The sequence below is a fragment of the Lucilia sericata genome, unplaced genomic scaffold, assembly GCF_015586225.1.
Source record: "Lucilia sericata isolate MDLA Ls3-8-SP2 unplaced genomic scaffold, ASM1558622v1 Contig000222F_arrow, whole genome shotgun sequence".
Classification (NCBI taxonomy): Eukaryota; Metazoa; Arthropoda; class Insecta; order Diptera; family Calliphoridae; genus Lucilia; species Lucilia sericata.
The window spans coordinates 310,001-330,149 of record NW_023994249.1 but is presented as its reverse complement, the minus strand read 5'-3'; the positions used below and the strand labels follow the sequence as shown (position 1 = coordinate 330,149).

The following is a 20,149-nucleotide window of genomic DNA, read 5'->3' as shown; positions in this document are numbered from 1 at the left end:
AAAAGTTTAAAATACCAAAAAGAGTTTAATCACAGATTAGATCAGTAGCTAAAGTACAAGCGCATGAACATGGATTGGTATACACTAGCTGTAGCTAGCAACAACAATTGGGACTATATTTGTTTAAATAACTACAACATTAAATTACAATTTATAAGAATTTAAATTACAAAAAAAAAAAAAGAGGGAGCAACATTTAGCTACTAGTAGTTAGTTAGTAGGTATGAATGTACTATCACCCATCATAAAAACATCGAAAACATCAATTTAAAATGATGTTTTATTTTTTTTAATATATAAAAAAAGTTTTAACCACAACAACAACAATAACTTTTAAACAAATTAATAATGAAAGCAGTTAAAACAGCAGCAGTAGCCAGTAACAACAACAACAACTTAAATAATAATGGTTCAAAAGTTTTTTTTTTGTTGTATATTTTTAAACCAAAATACAATTTTATTGGTCTAATGGATTTTAGAATGATTCTGTAGAGAAAATTCCAAATCATCAACATTTATAGTTGGTTAAATGCATTCAAAGGGTTCGGACGCGTTTTACGGAAAAATTATAATTTACTAGAGCGGCCGGTTTTATATAAACACTAAACTTTTTTTTGCTATTTTGTCGGTGAAAGGTTGCTAAAGTGTGGAATTTGTACTAATAACATCAACGCTAACGTCAAATAATTTCTATACCAGTGCATTTTATAAAAAAACATACATTTAATAATTCTATTGTAAAACAGTGTGTGTGTTTTTCCAAATGACTTTAAAGTCTGTTACTATTCACGGTCATAGAATGTGGGGGCATTTATGGCAAATTTTCACTTTTCTTGTAATTGGATTATTAGCTGATGTGGGAAATTGTGAATATGGGGAATTTGGTAAGTTGGAAAAGAAAAAAAAAGTTAATAAAAAGCATTTAGAAAAGTTAACAAAGAGTCCTTTGAAAAGGATTTATAGTTGAAACTAGAGTCCAGTTTATAGACAAGATTACAATGCAGTATATAAAAGAGAAAATTGGACTAGTCTATCGACAATACTACAGTCCAGTCTCCAGTCCAATCTACAGACTATGCTATAGTGCAGTCTACAGATAAGAATATAGTACAGTCACGAGATCCAATCTATAGACGAGACTATAAGTTCAGTATACTATAATATAGCAAGACTTTAGTCCATTCTATGGACGAAACTGTAGTCAAGTTTTTAGACGAAACTATAGCCCATACTATAGACGAAACTGTTCAGTCTACAGACAATACTATAATCCAGTTTATAGACAAGCTTATAGTCTATTCAACAGATAAGACTAAATATAATCCAATGTATTGACGTGACTATAGTCCAAATTATAGACTAATATCGTCTAAAAATATTATAGAGCAATATATATAATCCATAGATGAGAATCTGGTCCAGTCTATATATGACACTATAATCCATTGTAGTGACGAGACTGTAGTCCATTCTCAAGAACACGTTATGTATCCGTCTATAAACGATAGAATATATTATAATACGGTCTGTAGATAAGATTATAGTGCAATCTATATTTCCAAATGGACGAGACTTTAGACTATCCTATAGATGTCACTATAGTCCACTATATAAATTGACGAAAAAATTGACTATTCATTTTACTGTGACTAGACTATAGACTAGACTATAAACTACACTATAGACTACACTGTAGACTAGCCTACAGACTAGACTATAGACTAGACTATAGACTAGACTATAGACTAGACTATAGACTAGACTATAGACTAGACTATAGACTAGACTATAGACTAGACTATAGACTAGACTAGACTATAGACTATAGACTAGACTAGACTATAGACTAGACTATAGACTAGACTATAGACTAGACTAGACTAGACTAGACTAGACTAGACTATAGACTAGACTAGACTATAGACTATAGACTAGACTAGACTATAGACTATAGACTAGACTATAGACTAGACTATAGACTAGACTAGACTAGACTATAGACTAGACTATAGACTAGACTATAGACTAGACTATAGACTAGACTATAGACTAGACTATAGACTAGACTATAGACTAGACTATAGACTAGACTATAGACTAGACTATAGACTAGACTATAGACTAGACTATAGACTAGACTATAGACAAGACTATAGACTAGACTATAGACTAGACTATAGACTAGACTATAGACTAGACTATAGACTAGACTATAGACTAGACTATAGACTAGACTATAGACTAGACTATAGACTAGACTATAGACTAGACTATAGACTAGACTATGACTAGACTATAGACTAGACTATAGACTAGACTATAGACTAGACTATAGACTAGACTATAGACTAGACTATAGACTAGACTATAGACTAGACTATAGACTAGACTATAGACTAGACTATAGACTGACTATAGACTAGACTATAGACTAGACTATAGACTAGACTATAGACTAGACTATAGACTAGACTATAGACTAGACTATAGACTAGACTATAGACTAGACTATAGACTAGACTATAGACTAGACTATAGACTAGACTATAGACTAGACTATAGACTAGACTATAGACTAGACTATAGACTAGACTATAGACTAGACTATAGACTAGACTATAGACTAGACTATAGACACTATAGACTAGACTATAGACTAGACTATAGACTAGACTATAGACTAGACTATAGACTAGACTATAGACTAGACTATAGACTAGACTATAGACTAGACTATAGACTAGACTATAGACTAGACTATAGACTAGACTATAGACTAGACTATAGACTAGACTATAGACTAGACTATAGACTAGACTATAGACTAGACTATAGACTAGACTATAGACTAGACTATAGACTAGACTATAGACTAGACTATAGACTAGACTATAGACTAGACTATAGACTAGACTATAGACTAGACTATAGACTAGACTATAGACTAGACTATAGACTAGACTATAGACTAGACTATAGACTAGACTATAGACTAGACTATAGACTAGACTATAGACTAGACTATAGACTAGACTATAGACTAGACTATAGACTAGACTATAGACTAGACTATAGACTAGACTATAGACTAGACTATAGACTAGACTATAGACTAGACTATAGACTAGACTATAGACTAGACTATAGACTAGACTATAGACTAGACTATAGACTAGACTATAGACTAGACTATAGACTAGACTATAGACTAGACTATAGACTAGACTATAGACTAGACTATAGACTAGACTATAGACTAGACTATAGACTAGACTATAGACTTGACTATAGACTAGACTATAGACTAGACTATAGACTAGACTATAGACTAGACTATAGACTAGACTAAAGACTAGACTATAGACTAGACTATAGACTAGACTATAGACTAGACTATAGACTAAACTATAGACTAGACTATAGACTAGACTGTAGACTAGACTATAGACTAGACTGTAGACTAGACTATAGACTAGACTATAGACTAGACTATAGACTAGACTATAGACTAGACTATAGACTAGACTATAGACTAGACTATAGACTAGACTATAGACTAGACTATAGACTAGACTATAGACTAGACTATAGACTAGACTATAGACTAGACTATAGACTAGACTATAGACTAGACTATAGACTAGTCTATAGACTAGACTATAGACTAGACTATAGACTAGACTATAGACTAGACTATAGACTAGACTAGACTAGACTATAGACTAGACTATAGACTAGACTATAGACTAGACTATAGACTAGACTATAGACTAGACTATAGACTAGACTATAGACTAGACTATAGACTAGACTATAGACTAGACTATAGACTAGACTATAGACTAGACTATAGACTAGACTATAGACTAGACTATAGACTAGACTATAGACTAGACTATAGACTAGACTATAGACTAGACTATAGACTAGACTATAGACTAGACTATAGACTAGACTATAGACTAGACTATAGACTAGACTATAGACTAGACTATAGACTAGACTATAGACTAGACTATAGACTAGACTATAGACTAGACTATAGACTAGACTATAGACTAGACTATAGACTAGACTATAGACTAGACTATAGACTAGACTATAAACTAGACTATAGACTAGACTATAGACTAGACTATAGACTAGACTATAGACTAGACAATAGACTAGACAATAGACTAGACTATAAACTAGACTATAGACTAGACTATAGACTAGACTATAGACTAGACTATAGACTAGACTATAGACTAGACTATAGACTAGACTATAGACTAGACTATAGACTAGACTATAGACTAGACTATAAACTAGACTATAGACTAGACTATAGACTAGACTATAGACTAGACTATAGACTAGACTATAGACTAGACTATAGACTAGACTATAGACTAGACTATAGACTAGACTATAGACTAGACTATAGACTAGACTATAGACTAGACTATAGACTAGACTATAGACTAGACTATAGACTAGACTATAGACTAGACTATAGACTAGACTATAGACTAGACTAAGACTAGACTATAGACTAGACTATAGACTAGACTATAGACTAGACTATAGACTAGACTATAGACTAGACTATAGACTAGACTATAGACTAGACTATAGACTAGACTATAGACTAGACTATAGACTAGACTATAGACTAGACTATAGACTAGACTATAGACTAGACTATAGACTAGACTATAGACTAGACTATAGACTAGACTATAGACTAGACTATAGACTAGACTATAGACTAGACTATAGACTAGACTATAGACTAGACTATAGACTAGACTATAGACTAGACTATAGACTAGACTATAGACTAGACTATAGACTAGACTATAGACTAGACTATAGACTAAAGACTAGACTATAGACTAGACTATAGACTAGACTATAGACTAGACTATAGACTAGACTATAGACTAGACTATAGACTAGACTATAGACTAGACTATAGACTAGACTATAGACTAGACTATAGACTAGACTATAGACTAGACTATGGACTAGACTATAGACTAGACTATAGACTAGACTATAGACTAGACTATAGACTAGACAATGGACTAGACTATAGACTAGACTATAGACTAGACTAGACTATAGACTAGACTATAGACTAGACTATAGGCTATAGTCGATACTATAGACTAGACTGAAGACTAGACTGAAGACTAGACTATAGACAATCTGTATGCGACGAGACTTTAGTCTAGTTAGGATTATAGTTCCCTTTGTAGTAAAGACTATAATCTTATAAGTTTATACTTTCTAGTCCAAAATATAGACCAGTCTATAGACCGACCACATTACAGTCAAATCAGATTTTTTATTAAAAATTTTAATTCTGTACAATGATTTTTTCGATAATTTCAGAAAAACTAGTAGTTCCCGGTAGTTATGCCAAACCTGCGTCTACCGGTCCGCAAGGACGCTCCTACGGCCAGAGAGCTTATTATGACGCTAATACTGAGTGTACAGTGGGTACTGAATGTACACCACTACACGATTGTACAGCCATGATTTACGAAGTAGCAAAAATGTGCTATTACGGTGATAAATCATTGTTTTGTGGTGGTGGAGAGGAAATGCCCTATGTATGTTGTCCCAGTAGTCCACTGGAGAAAAATCAAGTTTGTGGCAAATCCTTGGTGCAGGGACATTTCTATCGTGGTCTGGGCACCTATCCATTTGTGGCGAGGATAGGATTTAAACGTAAGTTTGAAAAGTTGTAACTGAAATAAATATATTTTTATATAAGTATAAACGATTTAAACAGATATTAATACCGGGGCCTTTGCTTATCCCTGTGCTGGTTCGGTAATAGCCAGAAGAGTTATATTGACAGCTGCCCACTGTGCTTTAGCCAAGCAGATGGTCATAGATTGTGAGTATGAAGAAAATTTTAAAAATTTTAAATGAATATTGAAAATATGGTTCTTTAGATCCTCTGTACGTGTCGGCGAATATGATACCTCTTCCGATCCCGATTGCGCCACTACCGGTTTTTGTGCACCACGATCGGTCAATCATGCCATAAGTCATGTCATTGTACATCCCGATTATAAACAGGGTCAATACCATCACGATATTGCCTTGTTGGTGTTAAAAACACCTCTCAATTATTCTGGTAAGTTTGACAGAAAAAAATACATACGCAAATATTCATTTTCATGATCATCATTAGTGTGAGTATTCTACCGGAAATGGGTGTTATGATAAAAACAAATATAATTAATAAATAATTATGACTTTATATAGTGAACATATAAAAAGACAGAAAAAAATAACGATGGCATGAGTCAAGTTCAATTGAAATTGAATGATCGCTGATCACGTTGTTATTTTTTTTTTTTTAGAATGTAACAATATTTAACATTTTTATCTACAAGTGGGAGGGTTTTTTTTTCTATTAGATCGTGCAACGAAGGTCAGTAAAGAGAGGTTAAATGTTTAAAGGTATTCCAAAGGTCGTTTCTATATCATAATTTAGTTTTGTCCATGATTCTTTATCTGATCTTTAAGATATCATCTAATCATCTTACTCAAATTTACTTTTAGTCGGGAAGTTTTTTCTTATAATAGTAGATCTCTCTTTATCCCAAATTTTGTTCCCATCGGGTACTCAATCTTTACCCGAAATTAAGCTTCGATCACTGATTATTTTGTATCTTAAATTTAGTTTTAATCATTCTTCAGTATCTGTTCCAAACTGAGCTTTGATCGAGATTCTTTTTCTAATTTAAAATCCTTTAATATTGTATCATTCTCTATCCTAAATAAAACTCCGATCGGGACCCTCTCTCTATACTCTGATCACGACTTTTTCTCTAATCTAAATTTAAAATCAGTCTATCTTAAATTAAGCTTAATTCAAATTATATAAATTAATCTTTCTATACCAAATTTATCCTCGATCGTCGATCTTTTTCTAATCCAAATTAAGGTTCAGTCATGGATCTTTTTCTGCCTCAATTTTAAATACGATCATTCGATCGATTTAATATCTCTTAATATTAGATCTTTCTCTAATCCAAATTAAACTCCAATCGCGTCACATTTTCTCTACTCTGATTGCTTCGCTTACTCTGTTCTGCTTTTCCGTTACAAAGCATAACAAATCCGTTCTTTTGCCATCACAATGGGTTAATAATTCATCGAATTCTTTGTTTTATTATTTAATTTTGACAGAATTTTTCGTTCATTCATTCCATTCAATGGATCACTCTTATATGGTCGTTATCATTTAATATGGCATAAACAAGAGTAATTAATTGGACATAAAGGCGTTGTGTTAACATGAATAATATCAGCAATTTGTCCAAGAAAATTGTAGTATGATCAAGTTTACGATCGAACAATGATCAATAATTGATTCATCCAGCATCAACATGAACATCGTTAGCCGGGTGTGTCGTTGTTGCGCACGAACATAAGAAATATGATTTTTATTGCCAACAAAGTTGTGATATTCGTCGCTTTATCAAAACTTATTGATCGCAATGAATTGTTTTTTGTTTCTTTCTCTCTCTCTGTGGCAGATCCTTCTTTAAGGTAACGGTGTTTGTTTGGGGCGCTCTGCTACTTGCTGCCAGAAAGTTAATGTGGTTGCAGCAAACAAGTTGTTTTTTATTTATTTTAATATTGCTGTTTAATTAAATTTTATGTGAATGATCGTTTGGTTTGTATCATCTTCCACTTATTTTTTGTAGTAATTTGTATTTTTAGTTGGTAGCTTTGAGGCACCGTTTTGTATGATCGTCTGTCTGTCTTCACTTTTGACTTGATTGATCTGGTCGTTATTGTTTACGTGTGTGTTTGTGTGTCGGTAGTCATCATTTGTTTGGCCCAATAAAATTGTAAATAATTGATTATCTTTAGCACGTACCAATTGTTATGATATCGATTTATTTTTTTTGGCAATTTTTCGTTTCCATATGGTAGCGTAGCTACTCCAAAATGTTGAGGTAAGTCGAAGAGTATATTAGGTTGTTTACAAAGTGTACAGTTGTGGTTCAATTTTAGCACTTTTTTAGCTTTATCAGTCGATACTTTTCACATTCTTTCTTCATCTAATCCCAGTACTAATAGAGTAATATAGTCTAGCCTAGTAGTCTATCTAGTCTATAGTCTAGTCCTATAGTCTAGTCTATAGTCTAGTCTATAGTCTAGTCTATAGTCTAGTCTATAGTCTAGTCTATAGTCTAGTCTATAGTCTAGTCTATAGTCTAGTCTATAGTCTAGTCTATAGTCTAGTCTATAGTCTAGTCTATAGTCTAGTCTATAGTCTAGTCTATAGTCTAGTCTAGTAGTCTAGTCTATAGTCTAGTCTATAGTCTAGTCTATAGTCTAGTTTATAGTCTAGTCTAGTCTATAGTCTAGTCTATAGTCTAGTCTATAGTCTAGTCTATAGTCTAGTCTATAGTCTAGTCTATAGTCTAGTCTATAGTCTAGTCTATAGTCTAGTCTATAGTCTAGTCTATAGTCTAGTCTATAGTCTAGTCTATAGTCTAGTCTATAGTCTAGTCTATAGTCTAGTCTATAGTCTAGTCTACAGTCTAGTCTATAGTCTAGTCTATAGTCCAGTCTATAGTCTAGTCTATAGTCTAGTCTATAGTCTAGTCTATAGTCTAGTCTATAGTCTAGTCTATAGTCTAGTCTATAGTCTAGTCTATAGTCTAGTCTATAGTCTAGTCTATAGTCTAGTCTATAGTCTAGTCTATAGTCTAGTCTATAGTCTAGTCTATAGTCTAGTCTATAGTCTAGTCTATAGTCTAGTCTATAGTCTAGTCTATAGTCTAGTCTATAGTCTAGTCTATAGTCTAGTCTATAGTCTAGTCTATAGTCTAGTCTATAGTCTAGTCTATAGTCTAGTCTATAGTCTAGTCTATAGTCTAGTCTATAGTCTAGTCTATAGTCTAGTCTATAGTCTAGTCTATAGTCTAGTCTATAGTCTAGTCTATAGTCTAGTCTATAGTCTAGTCTATAGTCTAGTCTATAGTCTAGTCTATAGTCTAGTCTATAGTCTAGTCTATAGTCTAGTCTATAGTCTAGTCTATAGTCTAGTCTATAGTCTAGTCTATAGTCTAGTCTATAGTCTAGTCTATAGTCTAGTCTATAGTCTAGTCTATAGTCTAGTCTATAGTGTAGTCTATAGTGTAGTCTATAGTCTAGTCTATAGTCTAGTCTATAGTCTAGTCTATAGTCTAGTCTATAGTCTAGTCTATAGTCTAGTCTATAGTCTAGTCTATAGTCTAGTCTATAGTCTAGTCTATAGTCTAGTCTATAGTCTAGTCTATAGTCTAGTCTATAGTCTAGTCTATAGTCTAGTCTATAGTCTAGTCTATAGTCTAGTCTATAGTCTAGTCCTCATAGTCTAGTCTATAGTCTAGTCTATAGTCCTAGTCTATAGTCTAGTCTATAGTCTAGTCTAGTCTAGTCTATAGTCTAGTATATAGTCTAGTCTATAGTCTAGTTCTAGTCTAGTCTATAGTCTAGTCTATAGTCCTAGTCTAGTCTAGTCTAGTCTATGTCTAGTCTATAGTCTAGTCTATAGTCTAGTCTATAGTCTAGTCTATAGTCTAGTCTATAGTCTAGTCTATAGTCTAGTCTATAGTCTAGTCTATAGTCTAGTCTATAGTCTAGTCTATAGTCTAGTCTATAGTCTAGTCTATAGTCTAGTCTATAGTCTAGTCTATAGTCTAGTCTATAGTTAGTCTATAGTCTAGTCTATAGTCTAGTCTATAGTCTAGTCTATAGTTCTAGTCTATAGTCTAGTCTATAGTCTAGTCTATAGTCTAGTCTATAGTCTAGTCTATGTCTAGTCTATAGTCTAGTCTATAGTCTAGTCTATAGTCTAGTCTATAGTCTAGTCTATAGTCTAGTCTATAGTCTAGTCTATAGTCTAGTCTATAGTCTAGTTAGTCTAGTCTATAGTCTAGTCTATAGTCTAGTCTAGTCTATAGTCTAGTAGTCTATAGTCTAGTCTAGTCTATAGTCTATAGTCTATAGTCTAGTAGTCTATAGTCTAGTCTATAGTCTAGTCTATAGTCTAGTCTATAGTCTAGTCTATAGTCTAGTCTATAGTCTAGTCTATAGTCTAGTCTGTAGTCTAGTCTATAGTCTAGTCTATGGTCTATAGTCTAGTCCATATTCTATTGTCTAGTCTATAATCTATTGTTTAGTCTTTAGGCCAGTCTATGGTCTACTCTATAGCATATGTATCTATTAATTGTCTAGTCTATAGTTTAGTCTTTAGTCAAGTCTATGGTCTACTCGATAGTCTATGTATCTATTAATTGTCTAATTTTGTCTTTAAACAAGGTATTTTTTCGACCCCATTTTTCCCTTCTTCTTGATCAGTCGCTTTCTATTAACATTTTCGAAATCTCCTACATTTAAAAGCCTTACCCCAATATAGGGTTGTTGGTATGTTTACCACAAAGTTACTTAAATTTTCATTCATCTCTTCAACAACTTGTTGTGCTGAAGTTTCTTTAGCATTATGTTGCAAATACGCCCTTTTCGAACTGCTGGTAACATCTTAATGATTGCACATTTCATTAAATTATTATGCCTATTACTTTATATATCAAAAGACATTAATCAAATTAAGGGATTTCGGCTGGTTTTGCTCCTTCCTTATAACCTCGTTTTTTTTTTCATTACAATTCACAATATGCCTCACAAATTGATCAATTAGTAGGCATATTAAGATATAAAAAATTATTAATTTTAATGTTTTCTTTTCATGCACTAAACAACAACAATAACATTAAAGTGGCCACACAACCTATATGTTTGCAAAAGACCCGTACAAATTTGGTAGTGGGTAAACGTGCCACCATAGCTGGCTGGGGTAAAATGTCCACTTCAAGTAGCCGTCAACCGGAAATGTCCTATTTGGATGTACCCCTTACCAGTTGGGATTTGTGCTTGCGTAATTATGCCTCTACCGGAGCCTTGGAATCGCCTAACTCTATAGAGGGCCAATGGATGTGTGCTGGTGGTGAGGGTAAAGATGTGTGCCAGGGTTTTGGTGGGGCTCCTTTGTTTATTCAGGAAAATGGTATATTTTCACAGGTGGGTTAAAGGATTTATTGTAAACTTTGTGGAAATTTGTATGACTTTTTATATATATCTTACAGATAGGCATCATGTCCTTTGGTTCGGACAATTGTGGTGGTTTGCGCATACCTAGTGTTTATACCTCGGTGGCTCATTTTGCCGAATGGATACATGATAATACTCCACCGGAATAATTACTTTATTTGCAGTTGGACTCATAAAGGACTTGAGTTACGATCGGTTTTAAGTATTTTTTATAAGATGTTTTAAATTAGTTAAAGGAATTCACAGTTTGCGCAGCTTTAATTAAAATTTTTCGAATATTAAAAATAAAGCTTCTTTCTTTACTCCAATGGACGCTTTAATCGTGGATCGCGATCTATTTCAATTTTAGCTTTAATACCAGATCGTCATTTTTCAGCGCCAAATATCTCTAAAATTGTGGATTATAACTTCAAAAAAAAACTGTGAATTCCTAAAAAAACATATTCCGTACAAATCGGTAGTTGATCAAAATGTTTAAATGTGATTAGTTTTCAGAATTATTTATTGAAATCCTAAGATTTTACACAGTATATTAGTTATATAGAAATAAAATTAAGATTTAAAATAAAAATAAAATATTAAAATTTAAAAAATAACAATGGTACACCAAAAAAAAATATTATTCGGTCCTGCAAAGTGTAATATTTCCAAAATTTTTTAATGTGAACGCATATTTTTCAAATCATAAAACAAATAAACAAATTAATTAATTAAAATTTTTTAATTTATTTTTACTATAGACAATAACAATATTTTTTTCGTTTTTTGTCATAATTTTCAATGACATATTTTGGAGTATTATTTGTTATGTTTTTTTTTTTTATAAAAACTACATATAACTTTTGTGTGAAATATGTGGGACTATTTGGTTTAAGTTTTTTGTCAACAAGAAATAATAATTTAATTGTTTTAATTGATCTCTTATAACCTTTTTCAAACACACGACGACGTAGTTTTTAATATAACAAAAAAAAAAAAAAAAAACGAAAATAAGATATATTATTGAAAATGATCAATTAACCGATTATGGGCGGTAAGTAAGCTTCTAAAGGGTTATTTAATTACAGTAAAATTACTTTTGGAAGTCAATTTTCCAATAGTAAAAGGTGAATTTTTGTAAAAAGACAGTTTTTACTATAGTAAAAAGTGTCTTTTTAAAGTGTCTTTTTAAGACAGTTTTTACTATAGTAAAAAGTGTCTTTTTAAGACAGTTTTTACTATAGTATAAAGTGTCCTTTTAAGACAGTTTTTACGATAGTAAAAAGTGTCTTTTTAAGACAGTTTTTACTATAGGAAAAAGTGTCTTTTTAAGACAGTTTTTACTATAGTAAAAAGTGTCTTTTTAAGACAGTTTTTACTATAGTAAAAAGTGTCTTTTTAAGACAGTTTTTACTATAGTAAAAAGTGTCTTTTTAAAGACAGTTTTTACTATAGTAAAAAGTGTCTTTTTAAAGACAGTTTTTACTATAGTAAAAAGTGTCTTTTTAAAGACAGTTTTTACTATAGTAAAAAGTGTCTTTTTAAAGACAGTTTTTACTATAGTAAAAAGTGTCTTTTTAAAGACAGTTTTTACTATAGTAAAAAGTGTCTTTTTAAAGACAGTTTTTACTATAGTAAAAAGTGTCTTTTTAAAGACAGTTTTTACTATAGTAAAAAGTGTCTTTTTAAAGACAGTTTTTACTATAGTAAAAAGTGTCTTTTTAAAGACAGTTTTTACTATAGTAAAAAGTGTCTTTTTAAAGACAGTTTTTACTATAGTAAAAAGTGTCTTTTTAAAGACAGTTTTTACTATAGTAAAAAGTGTCTTTTTAAAGACAGTTTTTACTATAGTAAAAAGTGTCTTTTTAAAGACAGTTTTTACTATAGTAAAAAGTGTCTTTTTAAAGACAGTTTTTACTATAGTAAAAGTGTCTTTTTAAAGACAGTTTTTACTATAGTAAAAAGTGTAAAAAGTGACAGTTTTTACTATAGTAAAAAGTGTCTTTTTAAGACAGTTTTTTTTAAGACAGTTTAAAAAGTGTCTTTTTAAGACAGTTTTTACTATAGTTGGAATTGGCTTTTTAAAGATATTTTACTGTAATTAAGTTTAATTATGTCAGTATTTAAAATAAGTTTAAAATTAAATTTAATTATAATTTTATGACATAAATGACATGTTTAAGATGTAAGTGTGTATGTGTTAAAAATATATTATTAATGTTTTTTTTTTTAATAACTGACTTAAAACTTATATACAACAGAACATTATACTGTATATCCCACAGTAAGACGCAGAGTCTCATAAAAAAGTTTATATCCTTTTTTTAAGACATTCAAACCAAAATTTAAGTACTTTTGCCAACAAAAGCCTATTATCATGTATTATTATGCCATTTCTGCTGCTTTTTGTGAGAAAACATCAAACTTAATACTAACCAGCTGATATAGGAAGACTTTACCAACTGATTTCAAAAGAAAAACACATCATATGATTGTAGAACTTGAAAGTTTTGTTTGGTTTGCTGGTAAGTATAAAAAGCAAATAAACAGCTGTTTTTCAAATTAAATTGGAATTATTTCTTTGAGTTTAGGAGTTAAACATGAACATTTTATGACCATTACCAAACTAACACATGTTACGATCGTACCATGACCATATGATGATAATGTCCAGCCAAGAGCTAAAAAAAGATCATAAAATTTGCTTTTCAGTTGGTAACTAAGAAATTACTTTAAATCATTAAAGTTTTTCTTTAGTTTTTAGGTAACAGGAGCACATAAACTATATATATTTACCAACTATATGCATAAAAAGATCTTATGTACTTATTATGTATTTACTGATCTTGTCCCTTTTTTATGGCTTTAAGTTTTTAAACCTTTTAGACTGTTTAAAAGTAAAACGGAAATGTAATTATTTTTTTTTTTAATAAATGTTTAACTTAATACGTTACTTGGGTATTGAAAAGAAATCACAACTGGTTTGAAGTTAAGCTAGCGAATACAGAACTAGTACAGTTAGTGATCCTTAGGGGACAGTTAAAGGTTGTATTTCTAACGTTTTACACTTGTTTAAATACGTTTAAAATAAATTCTTTCTAAATCCACAAACGCTTCTTATAGGTTTAAAAATCTATTTAAATTTTTCCAACAACAAATGGATCATAATACCATATACAAACAAAAAGTGCAATAAATGCTTCTAGATTTTCATAATTTAATTAAAATATTGTCTTTATATATATGAAATCAGTTAAATCACTTAAAGAAATATTGAAAACAAATAACTACATGTTCATTTACTGTTTACCCGTCAAAAAGATCATATAAATCAATTAACCAACCGATCGTTATTAATTTACAATTATTTTATTTACAACGAAAATAACAAATTCATTCATACAAATACATATGTATATTTTTCCACATCTTCCGCTTTTCTTTGAATATTGATCAAGAAATAATATTGTGTTATAGTATAAGTAGAAAAAATAAATTCAATTCACCACTCAAAACGTACAGTACGTACGATTTTATAGTGTATGTGAGTGTAAGTGATCTTTTGGATCTGTGTGCGCTGTATAACTTTGAGCATCTTTTTTAGCATTCAGAGTCATAGTGACACTTAGGCAGTTGGTTAGTCTTTCAATGAACACGGTCGATAAATGTTCATTTACAATTAAATACTTTATTTTAAAAGAATTTCGGTGAAATCGTAAGATTTTGAAAACTTTTATGGAATACAACTTAAAATGAAATTTAAAAAAAATATATATAATAAAAATTAATTAAAATTTATGTGTTTTAAATAGTTTTCTTTAAAAAGAAATTAAAAAAAATTCAATAAAAATTTTTTGTTATGAAATTGAAAATATATTTGAAAATATTCAAATATTTGATATAAAGTAAAAATGTTGTGGAAACTATAAAAAAATAAATATTTTAAACAGATTTTAAAATTATTTTAAAAATACAAATCGAAATAGTTGGATACATAATTGAAAAATCTATAATACCCCGGGTGTAATTCAGAAGCCGAATTAAGTAATTCAACTGTTCGTGTTAACTTGGCATAAATCGTCTTTCGAACAATTGAGTTTCGAGGTTGGAAAAAGTCGATATTTATAAATGATTTGAAAATCTATAAATATACTGTCGTACAATCGAGTTTTCTGACGAAAATCATCGAAAAGTTAACATTACCTTATAACCTCAATAAACCGATTATTTTCTAATAAAAGTTTCGAATAGAATCAGTTTTTTTTAAGTAGAAAAAGGTCGGAAAAAGTTGATTTGTAAACGATTTTCTAAAAACAATTCGAAATAGTTCCGGAAACCCCTTTATTAATAACTTATTGAAAAATCTATAAATCGACTTTTGAACAATCGAGATTCGAAGTCGTATATTAATAAATGATTGGAAAAGTTGAGATACCTAGGTCGGAAAAGTCGTAATAGTTTGGAAAAAGTTGATAATAGTAAATGCTTGAAATATCTAAAAATCTACTTTCGAATAATCGACTTTTTTTGTGGAAAAACATCGAAAAGTTGAAGTCCTAATAAAGTGAATAAATCGATTATATTTTAATAAAAATAAACGAAAAAACGATTTTGTAAAAAATGTCGAAATAGTTTGGAAAAAGTCGTTGTTAATAACTTAATGAAAATCCATAAATTGACTTTAGATTAATCTACTCTTTTCGAAAAAAAAAGTCGAAAAGTTGAAGTCCAGACAAAGTTGTAATAAAAAAATCGAATAATCGATTTGGTAGTCGAATAAGCCGAAAAAGGCCTATATTAATAAATTATTGAAAATCGATCTGAACAGTCAAAATCTACTATCTAGTAAGAAAAATTTCGATCTGAACAATCGACTTTTTTGCGTAAAAACCCCGAAAAGTTGTGATACCAACAAAGTTGATAAATCTACTATCTAGTAAGAAAAATTTCAAATAATCGATTTGTAAAAAAAGGCAATATAGGTCGCAGAAAGTCGATAAAAATAAATTATTGAAAATTCTAAAAATCTTATTTCAAAAAATCGATTTTTTTTTTTAAATTACCGAAAAGTTGAAAGTCGTTTAATCGTTTATCTTATAAGAAAAGTGTCGAATAACCGATTTTGTACAAAAAATCGAAACAGATCGGAAAAAGTTGATATTAATAAATGATTTTTTCAAAAAGTTGAAATTCCAGAATTCATTGCAGTTTAGAGTAATCTACTTTTTTCGAAAAGTTGAAAAATCAGAATGACCTATGATTTTTGTTCCAAATTGTCACTTTTGGAAGTGGTTATGTAGAGTCGAGACAGTTTTATAAAACAGTTATGGAACTAGTTTATTATTCAATGATTTTAGCTCGAGTTTCTCAACAGTTCTGAAATTAGTTCGAATGTAGTATCAATGTATAATTAGTTCCATAAAAGTGGCTCCATAAAAACTTCTTCTTGAAAGTTCTGTAGAATTACAACAAGGTTCCAAAGAACGGTTTTTAGAAATTCAGAATATATGCTCTTCAAGAAGTTGAAGTAGTTCTGTTTGCACTAGTTATATCCTTCATTCTCATAAGAAGGATATACATAGATATACATATATGTATGTAATATGTAATTTCTACAATATAATTTCCCGACCCTGCAACAGTGTAGTCGAAGTTATGTCCGTATATCTGTCTGTCAGTTTGTTAAAATCAATTTTCTGAAGACATTAAATATCTTCGTTATACAAATCTTCAATAATTTTATCGGACAATGCTTTCGAGTAAAATCTACAAACTTTAGGCCATAAATATTGGAGATATGTGAAAAAGTCTGTGATGTGCCACGCCCACAAACAAAATAAGTATTAAATGTTGGAATCCCTACTAGGGACACAAGCCGATGCAAAATGATCGGCGGCGGCGGCGCAACCAATTTAGGTCGGCGGCTTATATTAGAAAATATCGGCGGCGGCTAAATTGTCGGCTCAATTTAACTTTATCTTCAGAAATCGACCTTTAAGCGTTTATTATATTGAAAAATCTCTGTATAATAGTCTGTTATATAGAAACCTGTCTCTATATAAGTTTTTTCTGCAGAAAATGGACATTATTGTGTGGCAACTCTTTTGAATTTGCCATACGAATTTAAAATGGTGGCAACTCTGTTCAAATTGGTGAAATTATTTTCTGAAAGACATGTGCGATTCCAATCTTTATCAGCGGCTACGTTTAAGCCGGCTTAGCCTTTGAGCCTAAAGAAGTCGGCGGCGGCGCGGCTTGCTAAATATTACCGGCGGCCAGCCGCCGCCGATTTGAGCCGTTTCGGCTTGTATCTCTGATCCCTAGCTGCTAGAGTACACAGAGGAACCAAATTGACACCAAATTTTTCAATAACATCCGTTGCAAGTATATACATGCATACAACAAAAACATTGCAACAATTCGTTGTCGCAATCTAAACTTTATGCAAATCCGTTGTCTAAATGTTAACAAACGTGGTAAGCTCACTATTTACAAAGCATTTTGAGCTGTGTATACAGTGTCTCACATAAGTATTCGAATTTAGGTGTACTTTTAAAAGAAACATAATTTAATAATATTTATTGTGTGTAAAATTAATAATTAAATTTGACATATTGTCTAGAGAGTCCTAAGGTTTAATATCACACTCCTTAAAATTTAGATAATTTACATTTACTTAAATAAATTTAACTTTTTTTAAAAAAAGTCAAAAAAATTACTTCACAAAAGTATTCGAGTTTTAACTGTATTTCATATTTGACCATATTTTACGAAACACAAAAATTAGAATCGAATGGTCTTTTTGCATAAAATTATTTCAAGGGGTTACTATCAACCGAAAAGATATATTTTTGGCCCATTTGGCCCACAATTTTGGGGCATTTGTACCATCTTTTCATATTATATCATTAAAATGACGATTTTTGACCATATTTGCCATTTTTTTCTCTTTTTCAAGAGATAAAACCAAAATTTAATATTGGGATTTAATAGATTCCTTGAGGTATCTAAAAATAATAACTTTTGTTATAAGGACCTGTACTTAAACATTCCAAGATATATTTTTGGTATCGTTATAAAAAGAATGATTCCACTATATTGAATGGCGTTTCTTCGAGGCATGCTTTGGAGTTGTACACTTCCACAATATATTGAAAACTTAAAATGTATAACAGCTGATATCTAAAACAATATATAGAAGACAAGTTTCCCCGAAAATTTTTGACCCTGGTATTATAAAAATGGACTTGAGTTCCAATAAATTGAATTAGCGATAGAAGAATGATTCCAATAATATATATTGGAACGTTTAAATACAGATTTTTGTAACAAAAAATATTATTTTTAGATACTCCAAGGGGTATATTAAATCCCAATAACAAATTTTGGTTTTATCTCTGGGAAAAAGGAGAAAAAAAATACAAATATTGCTAAAAATCGCCATTTTAATGATATTACATGAAAAGATGGTACAAATGCCCCAAAATTGTGGACCAAATGGGCCAAAAATATATCCATTCGGTTGATAGTTACCCCTTAAAACAATTTTTAGCAAAAAAAATATGAAATACAGGAAAATTCGTATACTTTTGTGAGGTAATTTTATGGACTTTTTTTAAATAAAGCTAAATTAATTTAAGTAAATGTGATTTTTTAAAGTTTTAAAAAGCGTGATATCAAAGCTAAGGACTGTCTAGACAATTTAACAAATTAAGTTATTAATTCTGCACACAAAATATATTATTAAATTTGGTTTCTTTTCATATTATACCTAAATTCGAATACTTATGAGAGACACTGTATATTTTTTTCCTCTGTGTACCTATTCAAATTTTGCACAGAAAACTTTCAAATCTACATATATGAACATTTTACAAAAAATAGGGACAACTAGCAATAGTGGGTGTGGCATCACTTTTTAAATATTAAGTGTTACCCATATGAACTAAATACTAAAGTTCGAATGTGTGGCAAACTATTACAGCTACAGGAAATTAAAGCATCTAAAATACATATGAAATGATCTCTTAAAGATCATTTACATGTTTTTAAACCATAACATGCTACCTGTAATATTTTCAAAATTGAAACCCATCTAGTAATGTAATCCTTTTAACAGAAACTATAAATTGGTATTAAAACCAACAAAAACAAAACGTCAATATTATTGCATGATCAAGATCACTCCTTTCATATGGCATGCTGTAGCGTAATTATTTCATTCTTAAAAACCTTTTTTTTTTGTTTTTATAAATAGTGAAAATTCAATTACAAAAAATTTATGAAGACAACTTTAAAAATTTAACAAGTTCAAATGCCATTAAAGAAAAAACAAACAAAAAGAGTACATGACAAAAACTCATAAATATTGACCAAAATAGTTAAGATAAGATCAGTTTGTTCAACAAAATCCAACTAAAAATAGTTGAAAAAAAAAAAAAAAAACTAAATACTACAACCAAATTTATAAATAAAGCGTGAAACAAGAAGCAATTTGCAACAAAGTTGCAAAAAGGGAAATAAAACCCCAACGTATAAGTAACGTGACAATTTACTACAGACATTTACACAGCGCTCGATCAGTTACGATCTCCCACAAGCGAGATCATTGCTTTTGGTATTAAGCAAACAAAACAGTGATTGTTTTGTGTAAGTATTAAATGTCCAGAGGAATTAAAGGTTTAACTTGAGGATCTACGAATAAAATAAATACAATTGTTGTTGTTGTTGTTGGAGACAAAAAAAGTTCACTACAATACTCTGTTTCTTGCATATATTGAATAACAAGTGTCAATAAATTGATAGCTCACGTGCCACACAACGCAACACGACACCACTTCATACAACACTCGCACAAGATCAGCTTCAAAAGAAACGATCAGCTTTAAAGGAAAACAAACAAAAAACTTGTTGCTCCAGTTGTGCAGCAAAGAAGAAGCCAAAAAAAAAAAATATCCCAGTAAATACCACAATGCGGCATACAACAGCTGTTGCCCTCACAGAGAGGTTTAGTGATCGTAACAATTCTCCTGAGACCGGCGTTTTTGTAACA

At 30.6% G+C, this 20,149-nt stretch overlaps 2 protein-coding genes across 3 annotated transcripts in view; both read left to right on the top strand.

The window, feature by feature from the left end:
• The first annotated feature begins 535 nt into the window (after window positions 1-535).
• Window positions 536-11,779, top strand: LOC119602323 (CLIP domain-containing serine protease 14D). The gene is given in 7 exon segments (XM_037953762.1): window positions 536-884; window positions 5,383-5,721; window positions 5,786-5,875; window positions 5,878-5,893; window positions 5,952-6,136; window positions 10,787-11,088; window positions 11,154-11,779. Coding segments are annotated over 7 exon segments (1,167 nt in total). The 5' UTR covers window positions 536-763; the 3' UTR covers window positions 11,268-11,779.
• A 2,996-nt stretch (window positions 11,780-14,775) lies between these two features.
• The window catches only part of LOC119602327 (insulin-like peptide receptor), an 11,677-nt gene continuing 6,303 nt past the window's right edge, over window positions 14,776-20,149 (top strand). The window contains exons 1-2 of one of the 2 annotated variants that reach the window (XM_037953769.1): window positions 14,776-14,812; window positions 19,479-20,149. The exon at window positions 19,479-20,149 is cut by the window's right edge and continues 498 nt beyond it. In XM_037953769.1, coding sequence (XP_037809697.1) covers window positions 20,069-20,149 — 81 coding nt within the window. In that variant the 5' untranslated portion in view covers window positions 14,776-14,812; window positions 19,479-20,068. Of the gene's footprint in view, window positions 14,813-14,885; window positions 15,202-19,354 lie in introns of those variants that run through there. The other variant, XM_037953768.1, reaches the window with a different exon arrangement.